The 19,381-nt window shown below is 45.7% G+C and overlaps 1 protein-coding gene across 1 annotated transcript; it reads left to right on the top strand.

Annotated features, from left to right (window-relative positions):
• On the top strand, positions 1–17,936 carry EIF2B5 (eukaryotic translation initiation factor 2B subunit epsilon). Its single transcript, XM_064385481.1, has 16 exons — positions 1–158; positions 1,192–1,316; positions 1,671–1,856; positions 1,948–2,125; positions 3,331–3,411; positions 4,077–4,154; positions 4,235–4,547; positions 4,966–5,111; positions 5,403–5,538; positions 5,991–6,092; positions 6,735–6,842; positions 7,729–7,819; positions 8,598–8,721; positions 13,411–13,536; positions 15,027–15,137; positions 16,205–17,936. The coding sequence occupies exons 1-16, from the start codon at positions 6–8 to the stop codon at positions 16,268–16,270; spliced, it is 2,124 nt and encodes a 707-aa protein (XP_064241551.1). The 5' UTR covers positions 1–5; the 3' UTR covers positions 16,271–17,936.
• Positions 17,937–19,381: the final 1,445 nt, after the last annotated feature.

The following is a 19,381-nucleotide window of genomic DNA, read 5'->3' as shown; positions in this document are numbered from 1 at the left end:
CGGCGATGGCGGCCCGCGGTACCGCGCGGCGCGGGGCGGGCGGGGGCTCCGCCCGCGGCCCCGACCCGCAGGAGGAGCCGCCGCCGCCGCTCCAGGCCGTGCTGGTGGCCGACAGCTTCAATCGGCGCTTTTTCCCGATCTCCAAGGACCGGCCGCGGGTGAGAACCCCCCTCTGGGTGCTGCTGCCGGTGCCGCCGGGGCCGCCTGTCCGGTGTGCGCTGTCCCCGGGAGGCCGGGGTGGGCAGGGGTCGGGAGGGGCCGAGGCTTCTCAGCGCTCCGGCAGCTCTCGCCCGTCGGAGTTTGTGTCCCCCGGCGGAGAGGCGGCGGGGATGTGATCGCCGTGTGCGGCTGCCCGCTCTTCCATACGGCCTGGGAAGGAGCTGCGCTGCTGGCTCCTCGTCTGCGCCTGCTGCGGGCTTGGACCGGCTTCTTTCTGATAAAGGAAAGAAACAAAGTCTTGGTCCTTGCCGGCTGTAATGCGTGGAAGAATATGGCCAGAAAAATGGATGTGGGGAGTACTTTAATTATCCAGCTCAAAAGGCTGTGTGTTAAAGGAACATGAAAGGGTTCTGGAGGCTTTAGGTCTGGGTAATTAACTCACCTCCTTTGCTGATGAGGTGTTGGTGGTGCTTGTAATTATACACGCGAGCTCAGGCCTGAAATGAAACAGCACCAAAAATGAGTTAAGGAATGGTGTGGCATCACTCAGGTGTGACTCAGTAACTCAGTTTAAAGCTGTGAGTTGAATCTCAAGTCAAGAGAGTACTTACTTCATTTTAGGTTGGAGGTTTTCCCCCCTTGTTTAATTCTGGACACTCATATTCCTGTGGCTTCATCATTCATGTCTGACAGGTTTTTCTTGAAGCAGTTAAAGCCTGAGTCAGGGAATCAACACTTTTTTTCATCCAGTCTCTGTCATTTATCTGAGTCTTCTTGAACAATTTTCAGTGATAACTTAACTTTTTTATTCATTCTGAACTGAGAATCTGCCCCTAGAAGATCATAAATTAGCTCTTACTGTTTAGATCAACTCTAAAAGATTTTTATAAAGCCTGGTGGAGCAGTTGCTTGTGTTATGTTTCTGGTACTATTGATTATCCCCAAGTTGGAAGGGGCTGTTGCTGATGTTGGGGTACTGAGTGTTTGTTCAGCTATCTGTATGTTTTTTTGGTTTTGTTTTTTTTTCTTCAGGCTCTTTTACCTATGGCAAATGTGGCCATGATTGATTATACCTTGGAATTCCTAACAGCAACTGGAGTGGAAGAAACCTTTGTTTTCTGCTGTTGGAAGTCAGCTGAGATAAAAGAGCATTTGCAGTAAGAATCTCTTCTTTTTAGTTTTATCATGGGATGTATTCGGCCCTCCAACAAATCTCAAAGGCCTCACTGATTCTTACGAATGTGAGAGACACTCTTTGGGCAGTGGGCTCCCAGTGTCTCAGCAAGGAGCATCCCTGCTGTGTGGGGCTGTGGTTGTGCAGTGCTGGAAGGGCTCAGTGCTGTGGGACTGCTGCTCAGTTCTGAGCGTACCTGGCCTGGCAATAGCGGGCTCACTGTCACAGGATGCTCCTTGCACCCCCTTACGGGTGTGGCACTGGGACCCTGTGTCCTAGCATGTCTGTGGGAACAGCCTCTTTATGCCTTCCTGATGGTTTTTTCCCCTTCCTCCAGGAAGTCCAAGTGGTGCCGGCACACGTCTCCCAACGCAGTGCGCTTTGTCACCTCGGAGCTGTACCGCTCCCTTGGTGACGTGCTGCGCGACGTGGATGCCAAGTCCCTCGTTCGCTCCGACTTCATCCTGGTCACTGGCGATGTGGTGTCCAACTTCAATATAGCCAAAGCCCTGGAAGAGCACAAGTAGGTGCTGGAAGAGTGAATCTTGCCTGGCGTGCTGAGCTGCGGTCTGTAGCTCTCAGAGTGTTCTCATAGTTCTGCCTTCTTTTTCCAGGTTGCGTCGTAAGATGGAAAAGAATGTGTCCGTGATGACGATGATATTCAAGGAGTCCTCGCCTGGCCACCATGCCAGGTGCAAGGAGGATGACATTGTTATTGCTATGGACAGTGCCACAAGCCGTGTCCTTCACTACCAGAGAACGCAGGGGCTGAAACGATTCCGCTTTCCTATGGTGCGTCTGGAGCCTGGCCGGTGGAAAAGGGCTGTGGTAGTGAAGCAGCCTGCCCAAGGAGATCCTCCTTGAGTGAGGGCTGGGAGCTGTCCTAGCTGCTCCTTTTGGAGGAGCAGATGATAGGAAGTAACTTGGCGTAAATGGCTTTTTTCCCCCTTGATCTTTATTTGTGGCTTGGTGAAATCATGATGGGACACGCATGTTTGTGCTTCATTCCAGTTTGAGCATGAGGCAGATGATTTCTCAGAGTTCAGGTTTTGCCCTTTAGTTCCTTCCCATGATGTAAAACAAGGGAGGGAGATTATTTGTACTACTGCAGGGGCTCCCAGTTTGGAGTGCATATACCACTACCATACATAGACCCTTTTACCAAATCATTTAGGTTGGAAAAAAGGTCTTAGATCAGAGAGTCCGGCCTTTGATCAGTACTTTTATCAACTAGACCATGGCATGTCCAGTCATTTCTTGAGCACCTCCAGGGGTGGGACACCAGCACCTCCCTGGGCAGTCCATTCCAGTGTTTAACAGCCCTTCCCTTTTTGAAGTGTTGTTGAGCCTGACATGGGGTGGAATTACAGAGGTGCAAGGAGTGGTACCTCCTTTCACCTGTTTGTTCACCTGATAATGTAGTAAATGCTCTGTAAATGTCTGTGGAGGCACTTTATTAATGAGATAGATGGACCAGTTTCTTTCTTCAACTCATAACTAAGGCTGTGATTGTATAATATTTTCATCCCCAGACCCGTAATCAGGAGGTTATTTCATGTCTTCAATTGGAAGTACAAATGACCATAGGAAACCAAAAAGGAAAAACCAAAAGAAACAAAATCCAACAGTACAAAACTAACCCCCAGCTGTAAAAATTGTGTTTGGATTTATCCGTGGGTTTTTCATACAGTTGTAGCTCCCAGAGACTGAGGTAAGGAACCTCCTGGAGGAAAAGTGATTGTTGGAAGTACAAGCTGTTTCTGGGAGACCTGCACTGTGCAGAGGCAGGGGCAGTCTCTGCTGGCTGGCACTCAGCTCTTTGTGTGACCAGTCTGTACCTGCTGAGATTTGGTCTAGTGTAGATTGTGGATTTTTCTGATCCTCAGAACTTCAGCTAGTTTAATAATTCAATCAGTAATGCCCCTGACTTATAGATGGTTTTTGGGGCTTGATACTGCATGAGGCATTCAAGTCATCTGAATTTTTTCCTCTTTCAGAGTCTGTTCCAGAACTCTATTGAGAATGTTGAGGTGCGCCATGACTTGCTGGATTGTCATATCAGCATCTGCTCTCCACAGGTGAGCCCTGCCCTTCCAAGGGTCCAAAATTCAGTCTGCACTGCTCCCTTGGTACTGCTAGTGTGCAGAGTGTGTGTGGCCTGAGCACCAGGTTTGGGAAACAGAGCTGGCTGAGCTGAGGGCCTGGGTGATCACGTGCTGCTGTGTGGAACACAGCTCAGTCAGTTGTTGGCATCCACTGCTCAAGCCCAGGCAGACCTACATGGTGGATGCATCCAGAGACTGGCTGATATGGCACAGAATGAAACTATTTCAGGAAATAAGTGATTTCACTTTGGGTATAATAGCATTGTGGAGCAGAGGTGGTGGCTGTGCTGTGGAGAAGTGCCAGTACTTTTAAGCTGGTACCATGTTAGGGTAACATTCAGGGTTATTCCAGCTAAGGCTCACTAACATATCTTCCAGATCTGATAAAGTTTGTCTGCAGCCTTCCTTTGGCAGTGAAGCTAGAAAGCAAGGCTGGGAAGATTGCTTGGCAGTGTCTTGCCCCTTTTGAAAATCTGAATCTGTTCATGGATTCTGGAGTAGTAGTAGGGGAAGGAGATGGGAGGGTCAATATTCCTAGCAGAAGGAGTCAGAGCTTTATTCAAGGCAAGACCATCACTTTCCTATATTGTATAACTTGGCTCTAACTATAGTATTTCCATGTACTTTATTCCTGGCAGGTGGCTGAACTGTTCACAGACAACTTTGACTACCAGACACGGGATGACTTTGTGCGTGGCCTGTTGGTGAATGAGGAGGTAAGGAGAGGGTTGTTACAAGGCAGCTCCTGTTACTTTGCCTTAGAGAACCTTCTGACGTGCTCCTGCCTGTCTGCCAGGTCCTGGGAAACCAGATCCATATGCATGTCACAAGAGAAGACTATGGTGCTCATATATGCAACCTGCTGATGTACGAAGCTGTGTGCTCTGACATCATCCGGCGCTGGGTTTATCCTCTCACTCCAGAGATGAACTTCACTGATGACAAGAACCAGAGTTACACCCACTCTAAACACAACATTTACCGAGGGCTGGATGTGAGCCTTGGCCATGGCAGTGTGCTGGAAGAGAATGTGCTCATTGGGCAAGGAACAGTCATTGGCAGCAACTGCTCCATCACCAACAGCGTTATTGGGCAGAACTGTAGGATAGGTGAGTGCAGGAGTGGGGAGACGTGCCAGCCGTGCCAGGCCAGGGCACACATTTGCTGGAATTCAGGTTTTAAAGTGTGTTTGGCACTCAGAGAGGATGGTAGGTGGGTACTGATTGATTACTAATGGGGAGAAAGGAGAAAAGCTTGGTTTTCCAGCAGAGGAAATAGATTAAGGTTTTCAGGGTACCATAATAAAGCTGGAAAGTGCTTTATGAAAATGAGTTGTTTCAGCAGCAGAGAATGCATGACCTTTACTGCTCTAGAGTTATCAACCACCACCATCCTGCAAATGAGGGACATCTGTCTCCATTTTCATAAGCTGTTTCCTAGCAGCTCACTGCTAACCTTGCTCCCTCCTAGCTCAGAGAACACCAGACAGCCTTCCTTAACACATTTGTACTTGGTGGTGTATAACAGGTGATAAAGTCACTTTGGATGGAGCTGTTCTGTGGGACCGAGTGCACATAGCAGATAACGTGGAGATCCACCATTCTGTTATCTGTGATGAGGCTGAAGTGAAGGAGAAAGTAAAGCTAAAGCCCCGCTGTGTCCTCTCTTCTCAGGTGAGCTGATTTATGTCTGTTCTGCTTTCTGCCTCCTGGCAGGTTACTCATCTTACACTGTACTATTCCAGAACACAGGACTGCCCCAAGCCTTTTTGCAGAGGTGGAGACTGTGCTACTGTTCCCACCCTTTTCTTTCCTTAGCTTGGCTGGGGCAGTATAGGATGGAAAGTTAGCAGTGCTGGTGTCTTCAGTTACACTTATTAGTGACAGCTTGTCTGCAGCTGCTGGTGGAGGTACAAGGGGGCAGTCAGAGTGCTTGTCTTTAAGATGTGTTTCACATACTTTCAGGTAGTAGTAGGTCCTGGCATCACTCTCTCTGAGGGCACAGTGATCTCTCTGCACCCCCCAGATGAGGAGGAAGAGGATGATGACCAATTCAGTGATGATTCTGGTGTGAACAAGGAGAGCAAAGTGAAACTGAAAGGTATGAGAGTCTCTGTCTCCATGCACTAAAGCTATGCAGAAGGTTTTGTCTTGCATGATCTTTTGGGGTCTTTACCAGCCCCATTCCAGACACTGCAGTGCCAGGGTGGAGCTTAGTGCTGCATTCAACCTGGAGCCTCTGTGTTTTCATCAGAACAAGCAAGGATACTCAGCTGTGTCCAAGGGCTTTGTCCTTGTGAAGTACTGTTGCTACCGTGTGGGTTTGTCAAGGGATCTAAACATGGTCTGCCAAATGTTGCTGCTGTAGGAAGGAGTAAGTCACTTGTCAAGGCATGTGAGAAAGTGAAAGCTGAAATCCATATGCATCTGCAGGAGTCCCAGCTCTCTTGATGAAGGCTCTTTAGGGGCAGTAACATGCAGGTTATACCAGTCTATTTCAGGTTTGCCTGTAAATAGATCTGCTACATCCACACTCTGCTGATTCTTTTTCAGGTTACAATAAAAAGGATGTAGGCTCAGAGGGAAGAGGCTACCTCTGGAAAGCAGATGACAAGAATGAAGAGGATGAAGAAGAGCAGAGGCAAAGCCTATGGGGTGAGGAAAAGTTTGGTGTGGTCACTTGGGAGTGAACAGAGAGGCATGTGTTGGGGAAACTGGCCAAGTGGGATGCTGGTAATTGTGTCTAGAGCAAGACCTGGCCTCTGTGAAGCAGACTGGCTCCAGATAACAGCTGTGTGTGGAGGGAAGGTGAGAGGTAAAAGCAGGTCATGGACCAGATTCTCTACCTGTGCTCTGTGGGAAGTGTTAGATATTTGCCTTACACTAGCACACAGGGCTGTCTGTGCTGGGAATGCTGCACTATGGACACCAGGCCCTCCCTCAGGTGGGAGTATGCTTTGGCTATTCCAGGTGCTGCTGGCTTTCTTCCTGCCAGTGGCAGTGTCTGCTGACATTGCTCCATTGTGACTCAGCAGTCTGCACAAAATGCAGTTGCTTCTGCAGTTGTCTGTGTCCTTTGTTGTCTGCCTGCAGACTCCCAAAAAATCCCATTGTCCTCGTGCCAGCCGTAGTGTTCCCTCTGCAGCAAATCTAATCATCTGGACCTGTAAATAGAAGCTTCCTTGCAAGAACAGATAGTTGCTGACTTGGTTGGGAAGTCCCTGGGACACCTGGTTCCTATGGCATATGATGGTTGCAGCTTTTGAGTGCTGAATGCTGCATCTTCTCCTTCCTCAGGCCCAGCTATGCACTCAGAGGAAGAGAGTGAATCTGACAGTGACCTGAGCATGGGCTCTGAGGAGCCAGACAGTCGGGCAGCTTCCCCTCAGCTGGATGACATCAAAGGTGAGATGGGCTCTGCAGAAGTACAGTGATTCTGTAGATACTGCAGTGTGTGAGGTTTGTGCTGCTTTCTCTAGATGTATTGGAAAATTTGTGCATCTCTGTGATACGTTGTTTCCTGATCTCACTTCCTGCATTTTCTACAGAGCTCTTTAATATTCCCTGTATCACTGCTGGGTTAACCCAAGGCAGTCAAGGATGAGAAACTAGCAAAGAGTCTCCATCTTTCTCATTCCTCCTCACTGGACCTTCATGAAAGAGACTCCCTGGGTTCTCTCTTTAAATGACAGTGTCATTGCCTAATTTTAGAGACTATGGGAAGGTCCAGCAGAGTTTCTCTACATGGACAACTTATCACTGTAATCATTCTGGAGAAATAAAATGTCCTTGTAGGAGTTTCCTCTTTTGGCAGAGATGTTTTGGTTTTTTGTTGTGTCAAGCTTATCTGGATTTGAAAGAGGTTCAGGCCAAATTGGAAAGACCCAAAAACTTTCTCATGTTGGAATATCGCCTCAAAGGAAATAAAACCAATACATTTTAGATTTTAATTAATACTTTCAGTTATGGGAAGATGAGACTTGTCTGAATAGGAAAGGCTAGATTGTGAAAGTATAATAGCAACTCTGCTCTTAAAGGCTTCAGAGGTAAATAGCTTTGTGCTGGTTTCTGTGGATAGATAAATCACATGTAGTGGGTGGTTTCCTTTGTTTGAATTATATCCCACTATTTATAAGTATAGTTGCTGTGTGTTTGTGTCAGCTTGGAGAGAGCAAATAAACATCTGTGTCAGAATGCTTTTTTTATGAAGGGCATCATTCCTTCAGTAATGAGCAGTTTGAAGAATCTGTGCTTTTCCCTCGTGTCTAACTGCCTGTCCTTTCTTTATTAGTTTTCCAGAATGAGGTTCTGGGTACGTTACAAAGAGGTGAAGAAGAAAACATTTCCTGTGACAACCTGGTCCTGGAAATCAATTCCCTCAAGTGAGTTGGCATGTCCTTAGGGATCCTCAGGGTGTCCTTAGGGATATTGTCCCTGAACAGCTGGGATTGACAGCAGGCATGTCAAAAGAAGAGGAGAAACCACATGAATGCCCATTGTTAGACATTTTGTCAGTGTGGAGCATGGGAACTGCAGCTTAGACATCATGACTGAATGACAGCAGGAGTTGATGGAGAGCACCAGCTGCACCTCTAGCATCCTTGGTGGTTAGGCTTTTCCTGCCCCATCTCTGTAACAAGAGATTGAATTGCTGCTAAATAACTGTGCACTGAAGAGAACAGGCCAGTTCTTGGCACAACTCCCTGGAAGTTTGTGCAGGGTCTGTTGCTCTGGGCATTGCAGTATTCAGCCAGCTGCCTGCAGCTGGGGCTGTGCTGTGCTGTGGCTTGTCCACAGTATTTTTACAGCAGCAAGTCTAGAACACATAATCAGAGTGCCTTTTATCTACTGTTTCTCAAATCCAAACCTGTGTGCCTTCTTTTGTGCAAGAGCATTCCTATAGCACTCTGGTAAACGTGAGAGTGCTGTCCCTGCAGCAGCTTGTTCCAATTGTGATGACAGATTTTTCAGCCCTTATGTGGGGCCTGATGCAATGCAAAGTGATTTTATTGTCTGAATACTTGGAAAACCAAATAAACAAATAAGAAATCGGCTGGGAATATGAGAATCAGATTTTCTACTCTATCTCTGTGAACAGCCACAGTCTGCAGAGATCAGACAGTGTGAAATGTTGAGGGTTTTTTTCCTTTTTCATTGTAGGTATGCATATAACATTAGCCTGAAGGAGATGATGCAGGTGCTCAGTAAAGTGATCCTGGAGTTCCCACTGCAGCAGCTGGATGCAAACCTGGACTCCCAGAACTATTTCTCAGCATTACTTCCTGTGAGTCCTGCTCCATTTGACTCTTCTTTGTGCTTGTCTCCTAGTGTGTAACAGTCTTTGTGTGCCCTGGGTAGTTCCTGCCTGAGAAATCTCTTTGTTTAAGCCTGGAGCCACTTGAACTCTTCGAGTTCATGAGCCTCTTTGTCTTCTGTAGAAATAAAAATGAACTGAAACTGTTGTTCCTGTTTGACAGAGCTCAGCTGAGACTGTAGGTGTGGGAGCTCTACTTCAGTACCTGTGGTTGTTTCTGTTGCTTGTGTGACACAGTAGAAGTGCATAATTTGTAAAAGAGAAAAGAGAAGGTCTGTTAGAGATGTCTTTACAGGTTTGCATTCCAGCAACCTGGTTCCAGTCCACCTCAGCTCCTGTCCCTGCGGCAGTGGGGAGCACTCCTCTCCCAGTGGGATCCTTTCCAAGATCTTACTTGTCTGCATACCATAATTGGTGCCAATTCTTTTTTCAGCCAAATGCAAAGGCATGATATTGTTGTCTTTGTGCAGAGGTAAAGTTCTGCTTTGTTTCTAGGGACATGAATTGTATAGTTGGGTGTACCAACTTCAATTTCCTGCCTTATGGCAGACAAAAAGGTAGGATCTGTTTTAAAAAGCAGGCAATCTTCTCTTAATGGTTTTGTTCACCCAAGCTGAAGTCATTGTGGTGTTTTTGTGTCCTTGTTGCATTCCATTTATGTATTTGATTTTGCAAACTATAGATTCTGAAGATGCTCTTTCAGAATGAATAGGTCTGACACATGTTTGGGACAGACTACTTAATTTTTTTTAGGACTACTTTTTTTTTAGGAGATTGAGAGGAACACTAGACTTCCTCATAACCCTTTCTCTGAGGAAGTATGTGTTTTCAATTGATGGGAAAGGGTGGAAAACTAATTTTCCTTTGTGTAGGTGTAAGCACGCTACTTAATTCACCTCGTGCACATGTGGAGATGCCTTCTGCAGAAAACATCCATGTAAACTGATCTATTCTTCAGATGGCTTAGTGAGATTTTGCTGCTCACTCTGTTTAAATTCTGCTTGCTTTTGTTCGTTTTGCCAGATTGTTTTCTTGAATAGCATGTCCTGTCCTAGAAAAAGAGAATTGGAGGAGGAGGACCAAAGAAAATGTTGGAGCAGGTGTTAGATTCTGAGTGGAAAGCAGTACATCTAGACAACAGCTTATGTGGAATTGGTAGCTATAAGGATGGGGTTTTTTTTATCCCAGCTGGGATGGGGCATCTCTTGGTCTCCCAGATTAGGCTCTGTAGCATGAGTGGGAAAGGAGAATTTCACTGCAGCACTCAGTCAGATGATGTTCTTCTCTGGGATGAAGCATATAAATGCATGAAGTTTTGTGTAATTGCCCCAAAGCCCTTAGAAGCCAAAGACAATGGTAGTACATGAAGAGTTTCTCTATGTAACTTTGTCCATATCTTTTTTTATCAAAGGAAAGCTAATGCTCATGTTTAGCAGCAGAGAGAGCAAGTCAGCTCACCTTTAGTGAGAAGTAGTAATAATCAAGATGTGATGTTTAGAGTGGCCATGTGTCATGTCATGGGCAGGTTGCATTTCTCTAGGCAGGGAATTGTGTTCATCTATGAAGTACAAATTGCCCTTAGATTTATCAAAGAAAGCCAGGCGTTGAACCAATTGACCATCATGGCAGCCAGTTTCTCCAGATTCTCCCGTGTAAAGAACAACCAGGAAATTTCTCAGAGAATCCTTCACTGTGTCCAGGATTGCTGTGCTGGCTTTCTGCACTGCATTCAGCAGGAGCACAATGTGCTGGTGAGGTACAGGTGTGTTCACTTGCACTCATGGTGTTTGTCACTGTTACAACACCCCAGTATTTGGGATGAGATATACCTCTAATAGATGTAGTGAGCCAGCCTTCAAAGGCTTATTAAACACACATCACTGATCTTCTGATGCAGCAGCTTTGTGTATTTACCAGCAGTGCTCTGCAAAGATCAGTTCTTCAGGCAGAAGTTGTACAGCATCTGGAACAGTAACTTCTCTGCAGCTTGCAATTCTCTGCTTCAGTAAAAAGTGCACTCCATTCTTTACTAATTCTTATTCCACTCTGCAAATCCCAAGCACAGGCTTGGTGTAGGTTAGTGCATAATGACAGTAGTTCCTGCTGCAGTTTGCAGCTAAAACTGCCTCAGGCAATAGCAGCTTTGGGCTGAGAGCTGCTCATGATGGACTACTTATGGAAAAGTGTTATTTTGTGTGAGATGGGGCTACCTGCATTCTGAGAGTGATGGGTATCAGAAGCCCACTGAACCTTACAGACCTGTTTTATGTTTCTCACTCACTTTGTAGCTCAACTCTGACCAAGAGATGCTGAAATAAGATGGGTTGCTTATGTGAAACCTATGGTAGAGCAGTCCCAGGCAGCTCAGGAGGGGAAATTGTGGGAATGCCATAGTTGTGATGTATGGTTTGACTTGAAACCACACTATGTGGTCTGAAGTGCTGCCCCCTGAGCATGAAGCTCTGAAGTGTTGCAGCAATTTTAGGAAACAGGCATCTGGTAAAGGATATGCCCATGGGTATTTTTTTCAGATGGAACATGGAGGCTTGACAAATAGAGGTATCCAGTCTGATGTATGTCAGGCGTCTCGTTCAGCTCTTGTGCAAGTTGTAAAGCAAAGAAGGTGCAGAAATAGACCTTTCCTAGAACTATAGACCTTTCCCAGAACTGGGATTCTGTAATGGTGTGCATGTGAACACACCGTGGGATTGCTTATTTGGAGACCAAATGAATTTCTCCTGTTACTGAAGCCATTTATGGTGATCAGCACAGATGCTGTTGTGGTTTAACTATCCCCATTAGCACCAGTTACAGGGCAGTGCATGTTCTCAACTTGACATGGTATATTTTTTCTTCTTTCCCTTTTCCAGCTGAGACGCACTGAATTGGGTCCTGGGGTTGTGAGTGTTTTCTGTATAAATAACCTGCTTTCAGAAACTCCATAGCTTCTGGATAGCTTTGTGCCTGCTTATGATTTAAACATGTTAATAGAAAGGTATTACAAAGTGTTTCTTAGCCTGGAAGGAACTTTCCTGTAGCTTTACTGCAATTGAGGTGAAGATTCCAAAGAATAATAAGAATGGGGAGATGGTTGTAGAGGAGGTATGACTGTTTAAGCATTTTGCTAAAGTACCTCCTGTAAATATGCCACAGAACCCTCAGCTGTTTTATTGTCATACCATGATGATCAGGATAATTCTGTGCTGTTACTGTTGTTCCTTAAACCAGTCCATGTACCACTGTACAGAGGAGTTTGCTTGTACTAATCCCTTTCTTTGTTTCTGCTTGAGGCATGCAAATTCCAGCATGGTTGCCTAGCAGATTGTGTCTGAAGAGGTGATGGAGTGCAGTACTGCAGAGTAGATGAGAACTGTCTCCTAGCTGAGGCCACCTTTGGTAGTCCACACCAGCCTGGACTATCTCCATAGCCTGGGTTGTAGCTCTGCAGTGTGTCCTGGAGCTCTCCCTCTCTCAGGTCTGCTGCCTGTTAACAGTTATCCTGGGCAGGATAATGCTGATTAACCCCAAATGTAGGTGACAAAGTTTCTTCATCAAACCCTGAGCCCCTGTGAATTGCCAGTTTCCCTTCAAAACAGACCAGATGTGTTCTGTAAGGAGACACTGCTGAAGGCACAGCAGACCTGTGTAGCTGTGCAGGATGCCAGGGGTGTAGTTTCAGGGTCACCTGCTGTTGAATTACTCCATTTAAAAAGATGTGGAACTCTCATTTAATCTCCTACAATACTTTTGTATGATGGTCAGGTCATGATCTGGTCAGTGAAGAATTTTTGTATCTTACCCAAGTTCTGATACCTTTTAAAATTTTTATGGACAGGGATCTAAGTATTACCTCCTATCCCATATTCAGGTCAGTCTGTGCTGCTTTGCAGAGCTCCCTGCTGCATATTTTCCAGATATATACAACAAGGGAAAGAGCTGTGGGGGACTCAGAAATATTATTTGAAGAGGCAGCACTAAAATCATTAAACTTTAGATTTCAAGAAAAATAAGCCTTGGAAAAGAGAACAACTAATAGTGTAACAACTTCTTGCCCTTCATCCTTCCCACTCATTCCCTGCAGCAGGCTTCAGGATCCAAACAAGCCTCTAGGCACACAGCAAATGTGTGATTTGCACTTAGGGGCTGCTCTGACACATTCCTGTTTCAGGGGTGGTTGTTTTTCACTGTTCACTTCTACTCACTGGTAATTAACCTGGCATTATCTTTTTCTGTGTTTCCTTATTCGTCCTTCTGCTTTGAAGGAAAATTCCACTGAAATGTCAGCTGCTCTGTGGGGGGAGGCTGTGAGTAGCATGTAGGTATCTCTCCTTATCAGTCTGCAGTGAAGAGATTTTGTTTGAATACCAGACTCCATTGAACACATTCATTGTGATGGTCTGGTATTCCATCCAGAGAGGCAGAAACAAGAAAGCTAACAGATACTTTGAAAGATTAGTGAAACCAGGATCTGTCCTCACATGTGAGGCTCAATATCATCTGTTTCATGGACAGAGAGGGCCAAATACCTGAAGCAGTCAGCTGAATAGTTTCACAAAATGCTTCCCTGGGTCACTTTCTTGGTGTAACACAGCTGAAACACAAGGCTGAGTGCACCCATCCATCTCAGCTCAGGAGCTCTTCTGTGTTTTCTCCCTGCAGCTGTTGAAGAACTGGACCCCGTTGTTTAAGAACTACATAAAACGAGCATCAGATCACTTGAATGCCTTATGTGCCATTGAGGAGTTCTTCTTGGAACATGACAGTCTGTGCACATCGATAGCTAAAGTGAGTATCCTCTCCCAAATCTATTTTTGCTAGATTCACAGTGGAATGCATCCTGTTTACATCATCACCTCTCTGCTTTAAGGGACAGAATTTTGGAGTCTCGGTGGAGAGGGTATGTAGAAAATCCATTTATAACAATTTCTTTTTTAAAAAAATAGTTCTGTGTCTGCCTGTGCCTCTGAGGGAGCACAGCTGAGGGTGAGTATTAATTACCAGCCTGCAGCCTGTGGGGAGCTATTATTTTGCAGCTTCCAACATAGATGCCCTTGTTGTGTGACGCTGGAAGAGGCAAGGCCAGAGACTTGCTCTGGGAAGAGCTTCTCTTCATTTATCTCTCCATGGGATCTCACTGCTAAATGGTTTATCCTACTTTGGAGTGCAAAACATGAAAGCTGGGAATAAAAGTGGAATTTTATTCAGGCTGAGCTACTTATGAAATTGGGAATAAAGTAAAGCAGTCATGTGGCTTATTATCTGTCTCCCCGCTTCTGAGAATTTTCATATATTCCTCCTCACCATCCTTCACAAATATTTTGTCCCTGCATTCTGTCTGCCTTATCACATGGAGAGCATTTGACTTGGATTACAAAGCTCCTTTAGCAGCAACTCAGGAAGCCCCTGTCTCTTTTGGAAGAACTCTCCTAGAGCCTGCTTAACTCTTGATTCTTCAAGAAAGAGTAATCCTAACTTCTGCTACCAGTGCTTGTGGCTGATGGCAAAGCACTTAGGACTGGAGCCAAAAGCCTTCAGTTTGGTGAGCCAAAATGTCCTTGAATTAGAGCAATTGTTTGGCATGTGTCCATTGTTCTAGGGGCCTGGGTTTCCCTAGAGGCTGGGAATTGAAGTGACACTTTATATTTGGAGTTGGCAGCCAGCTTTGTTAGCGCTGTGCTGCAAGGAGCCCGGCCGCGCAGTGCCTGCTCTGCCTGACACAAAGGCACCCTGAGAAAGCCTGATCGTGTCTCCCCCTCGCTCACGGGGCAGGGGCTTGAGCTGAGGAATGACCAATTGCTTTGACACCTGCCATAAGGCACTGCAGAGGCAGAGCTGGCAGGAGGAGGGGCACAGCTGGATAGGTTCATGCTCCTCTGCACGTGTCGCTGTTGAATGTGAGCCGGCATCAGTTGCTTGTTGGATCTGCTTTGGGGATGGCGTTTGGGTTGCTTTAAAAAGAGAACTTATGTCTTGAACTGATGCCCTCTGTGACCCCTCATTGCCCACTGCTCTCAGTCATACCCAGCATCATCAGAGCTGAAGCTGGTGGGGCTTGAACTTTGACTCATTATGTGTCACAGCATCTGTCAGGAACATAAGGCTTGGTAAGAGAATCACGGTTATTTTTAACAGTAGAAGGAAAATGAAGCAGACTGAGTGCCTTCTGGTGAAGACGGAGCTGAGAGACACAGATTGCGTGCAAACTTTGTACTTGGACGTGAGCTAGTCCCAAAAGAGTTTATAGAGAGCCTGTTGCTCTTTTCTAATTGATGCAGGTGTTGATGACATTTTACCAGCTGGAAATTCTGGAAGAAGATGTAATTCTCAATTGGTTCTCTTTGCGGGACACGTCTGACAAAGGAAAGCAGCTTCGTAAAAACCAACGGGTGAGTCCCAAAGGTGTTGGGAGAGGCTGGGGTGGGGGGAGAGAGACAGACAACAGCTGCTGAAAGAAACTTCTAGTAAAGTTTGGTGTCGCTGTCCCCTTCTGTGGAGCAGCTGCCATCACATGGTAGGCCAAGAAACACATAAGTGCACTGAACACTGAGCAACACAGATTTGTTCTCCAGAGCAGTTTCTGTGCATTCTGCCATAATCATCCTGTTTGGATAAGGAATGGAGGTAGTATGAGGATTGTTTCTAGTGGGCTCTCTGTAGCACGAGGCCAGCACTTTCTGGAGTAGCAGCACAGCTTCTCTAAGCCAACACCCATTTGAAATGGGCTTTAGGCCAATGCCCTGTGTGCTGGCCTCATGCAATTCCTTTGAAGCTTTCATTCCTGGCTCAGCAGTCCCTTCACATATATTTCTAAGCATTTGCTGTACTGAGTAGTTTCATTTGGCTTCTGTTGCAAGGAGCATAAAAACTTCCCTCCTCCATCAGGCAGAACATTGTGCTGCAGTTTGGCTGAGCCCTGTTCCAGTCCTCCTCCCTGGATCTGGAAGAGAAGTAGAGGAAAAAAGCCATCTAAAGAACAACTTTGTTCAAGACCTTTGCAAAGTCAGCTACTAACATAGGTCAGCAGTGCTTTCACTGCTTATTCAAGCTCAGTTAAAATGTAAAATGAGCTGCCTTTTTAATAGCAGTTTATGAGGGATGAGGTTTTTTCCAGCAGAGTTTTCCTAACATGTCAACTAAGGTGCAGCTGCCATCTCTTTGTCCTGAAGCTCTGAAAACCTCTCAAGCTTTTGTCTTTTTGCTGAGTGTTGGAGGGATTGTCTGACTGGACGAATCTCCTTTAGGAGTTTAATCAGACTGCATTTGTCTGTGGCATCCCAGTTGTTTTACACCTAATTGTCTCTCGCTCCCTCAATCTGCCTCCATTTTTGTTTCTTCTGGAAACACTTTCTCTTTCTGGTCCATGGTGGTGATGTTCACTCAGTATATCTGTTGAGCATTTCCAGCATCTCTTAGGTGTCTGTTGTTACCCAATTACGTTTCATTCTCTCTGCAGCTCCAGAAGTTTATCCAGTGGCTGGAGGAGGCAGAGGAGGAGTCGTCTGATGGCGACCAAGACTGACATGGTGGCTCAGCACGAGAAGAGGCTCTCACTGCCTTTCTGGGCCAAGTGGGCAGGGCAAGATCAATGCCAGTGCATGGTGTATAGATGTGGGGCCTGACATCGAAGTGACTGACAATCCCATCATTAATTCAGTTGTGTGTTCCCAACTTTGCCACTTCCCTCCCTCCCACCCTCATGTGCACCTTATGTTGCAACCCAGTATAAAAGCTATAAGGGAAAAGCAGGAGGCAGTGATACCTAAAATCCCTCTGGAGCCTGGATATGATGTACTATAAGATATCTTTTGGGAGGTCCTTGTTACTAATACAAAGGGAGAGAGTAGATGCAAATGCATACAATGCCCCTGTAGATCTAACCATCAGGGTTGTGGAAGAATGGTCATACAGCTGAGGTATTTGGAGTCATTGTTGCTTCTGGAGCTAAGGGAACTCCTGCTGAAGAGACACCGGCAAGGTTGGTGAGTAAGAGCATGTGGATTAGGATCTGGAGTGCAGGACTGGAATTCAGGAGTTCTTGTGCCTAAAGAAGATGCAGCTGTCTGAGGACGCCCAAGGCATTTTGCAGCCTAGAAGGCACTTCTGTGATCTTTCCAAAAGGGAAAATCTCTTGCCATCTGCCATGCTAGGATCTAACACAAATTGCACAGTGGAGCTGGTAAAACCATGTGTTTCCTGTGCTGTAGAACTGGGGGTGATGTGTGCTCAGCTTCCCCACAGGGCTGGTTGATGGCTGGTTGATGGCTGTATGGATCACCATATCCTGCATGTGATCTTCTGTGCCCCCAGCTTAGCAGACATGTTTTAGAGAAGTGTCTGTTTCTTTTTTTTTTTTTATGAAAAGGGAGCAGAGGTGCTTGGCTCCTCCTGCTGCACCAACTACACTTGTATTTTGCCCTGGGGGCATTGACTGCACCAGCTGCTTTGAGGAGAATGCAAGTTACTAAGTTCTGCTCCAGTGTGAAAAGGAGCGAGTGGTATTTCCTTCAGCAGCACACAGTCTGTGGATCCACATGATTTCAGTTACATAAGCTTGCTTACTTCATGGCCATTTATTTATTTGAAACTTCCCTCAGACAGCAGGGAAAGTACTGCAGACCCACTGTGAGGCTCTGCAGCTGCAGAGCAGCTCGGCAGGCAGCAGGGAGTGAGTGTGCCTCTGGCTCTGGCAGTGTGTGGCAGCAGCAAGGCCTTTAAGAACAGCTAATTTGGAAGTGTCACTGTGCTGCATTCTCCCCTGCTCTCAAAGAACAGAGTGAAAAGGGTACTGCAACCATCAGCTTGTGTTCATAGGTGGGTTATTTGTTGGATGTGCTGACCTAGCCTCTGCCCCTTCAGGAGGAGCATGGAATAAATCCTTTGCAGGGGGAAATGCACTGGAGCTGCCCACTCAGGATATTTACTTGGCCGTTCCGTGGTGCCACAATTGTCAGTGAGGGGACAGAATTGGATGCTGGAGACCAGGGATACTGCCTCTAAAAAGCTGATGTTCAGGCAGGGCCATCTTGTGCACTCACACTATCAGTTGCCAGGATTGTGCATAAATGTCCTTGTTTTCTGACATTGCAAACTCAGTCTTGTAAATGTTGGGGAAATAGTCGGTATCTGAATTTTCTGTATCTGCCAATATTTAATTCAGGGAGCAAATAAAAACTATCCTGGTGTTACCAGCTTGTTTGCTTTTTTTGACTTGAAATTGTATGTCTCCATTTTACATGCCTGAGCAGGGCTTCATGTGTAAGTTAAATAACTCATCACTGCTTTTTGCTCCGATTTTAAGCACACAATAGCCAGGTAGGAAATCAGCACAGCATTGAATTGGTGAAAGTGTTTGATGGTAACTCATGAGCCCTGTTTGCAACTCCTCGAGAACAATTCATTAAAACTTCTGAACTTGGAATGCTGAAGTGGGTGAGGTTTGGTTTTGTACAGAATTATGTTGCAAAGATGAACCTTACATCCAAAGAAATCTGTTGTCATTTGTCATTATGGGAATTGATGGGAATGTTGGCTGATACGTCATCTGTCCCCCTGATGCTGGGAAATAAGAACTGGCAGAGGCAGGGAACTGGCAGAGGCAGCTACAGAAAAACCATTTACAAACCAGCTGCAAGACTTGGTAATTTTAAAATCTCCTTGGACATCTCAAGTATTTTTTTTCCTTTTACAGGGTAAAGATGGCTTAAGAATAAATTTAACATGTAGTGCTGTAAATGGCTCAGTTTTGCCAGAAGTTCTTGATTACTTCTGCCAAGTAACAATTCCACTTTTGTTTTTTCCACATTCCTTCCTCCTTTGCTCCAACTTTGTGGTATGAGCTGCTTTTTACCTGAGAGTTAAAATCCAAGGGAAGAATGTTGCTCTATGGCCACATCCTTCAGGCGTTGGTAGTGTGTGTGGTGGGGTGGTTTTACACATGCCAAGAATAGAGTAGCAAAAAGAAAACAAATTAGAACACTTGATACTCTCTAAGGTGGAGTTCTGGCATGGTGCAGCATCCTTATGTACTAATACGTGTTGTACTTTTTAAAGGAGCATTTATTCCATTGCTGAAGTGTAGGGTGGGCTTGGTGCTTTGTTGTTGCTTCAGTCAAGATGGTTTTTTTGTTTGCAAGACTAGAAATGCCTTTGAGAGCAATCTTGAATGTGGAATCCTTGCTGCCCATCTCTGAGCAATGTAAGCAGTACTTTATTTTACTAAGGCTATAATAATCAACTTGTCTGCCTTCCCATCTGCCAGGAAGGGAAGGAGGGAAGGAAGGGAAGGAAAGAAATGAAGGAAGGAACGAATGAACGAACTTGGTGCTCCTCCATGAAACCTACAACTTCAGTTAACAATAGTAACCCTTTTAAAAGGAGATAATAATTTGGTTTTGCTTAAAGGTGTAAGTGATGGAACTCAACTACATCCACCTCTGCTTTGGGCTGTTCCAAGATGCACTAAAATGTCTGAAGCCTGTGTACTCTGTAAGGAGGAGCAATTTTATCAATGCTGCAATTTTTAAGTTGCCGTAATTGCAAAAATAAGCCAACAGGCAGTTCAAAAACTCTTCCTTGTGGACCTTGGAGTGCACAGCACAATCCCCTCCTGCTAATTTCTTTGGCACTGTGT

The sequence above is a fragment of the Passer domesticus genome, chromosome 11 (assembly GCF_036417665.1).
Source record: "Passer domesticus isolate bPasDom1 chromosome 11, bPasDom1.hap1, whole genome shotgun sequence".
In the NCBI taxonomy this organism is placed as follows: Eukaryota; Metazoa; Chordata; class Aves; order Passeriformes; family Passeridae; genus Passer; species Passer domesticus.
The sequence above is the reverse complement of the archived record's forward strand: the minus strand, read 5'-3'. Positions and strand labels throughout refer to the sequence as shown.

What these genes read in the sequence shown, in the direction of transcription:
- EIF2B5 (XM_064385481.1), top strand. Translation starts at nt 6, where the DNA reads ATGGCGGCCCGCGGTACCGCGCGGCGCGGGGCGGGCGGGGGCTCCGCC. An exon ending in TCTCCAAGGACCGGCCGCGG is followed by an intron (nt 159 to 1,191) that starts GTGAGAACCCCC and finishes TTTTTTCTTCAG; the next exon opens with GCTCTTTTACCTATGGCAAA. An exon ending in ATTTCTCAGCATTACTTCCT is followed by an intron (nt 8,722 to 13,410) that starts GTGAGTCCTGCT and finishes TTCTCCCTGCAG; the next exon opens with CTGTTGAAGAACTGGACCCC.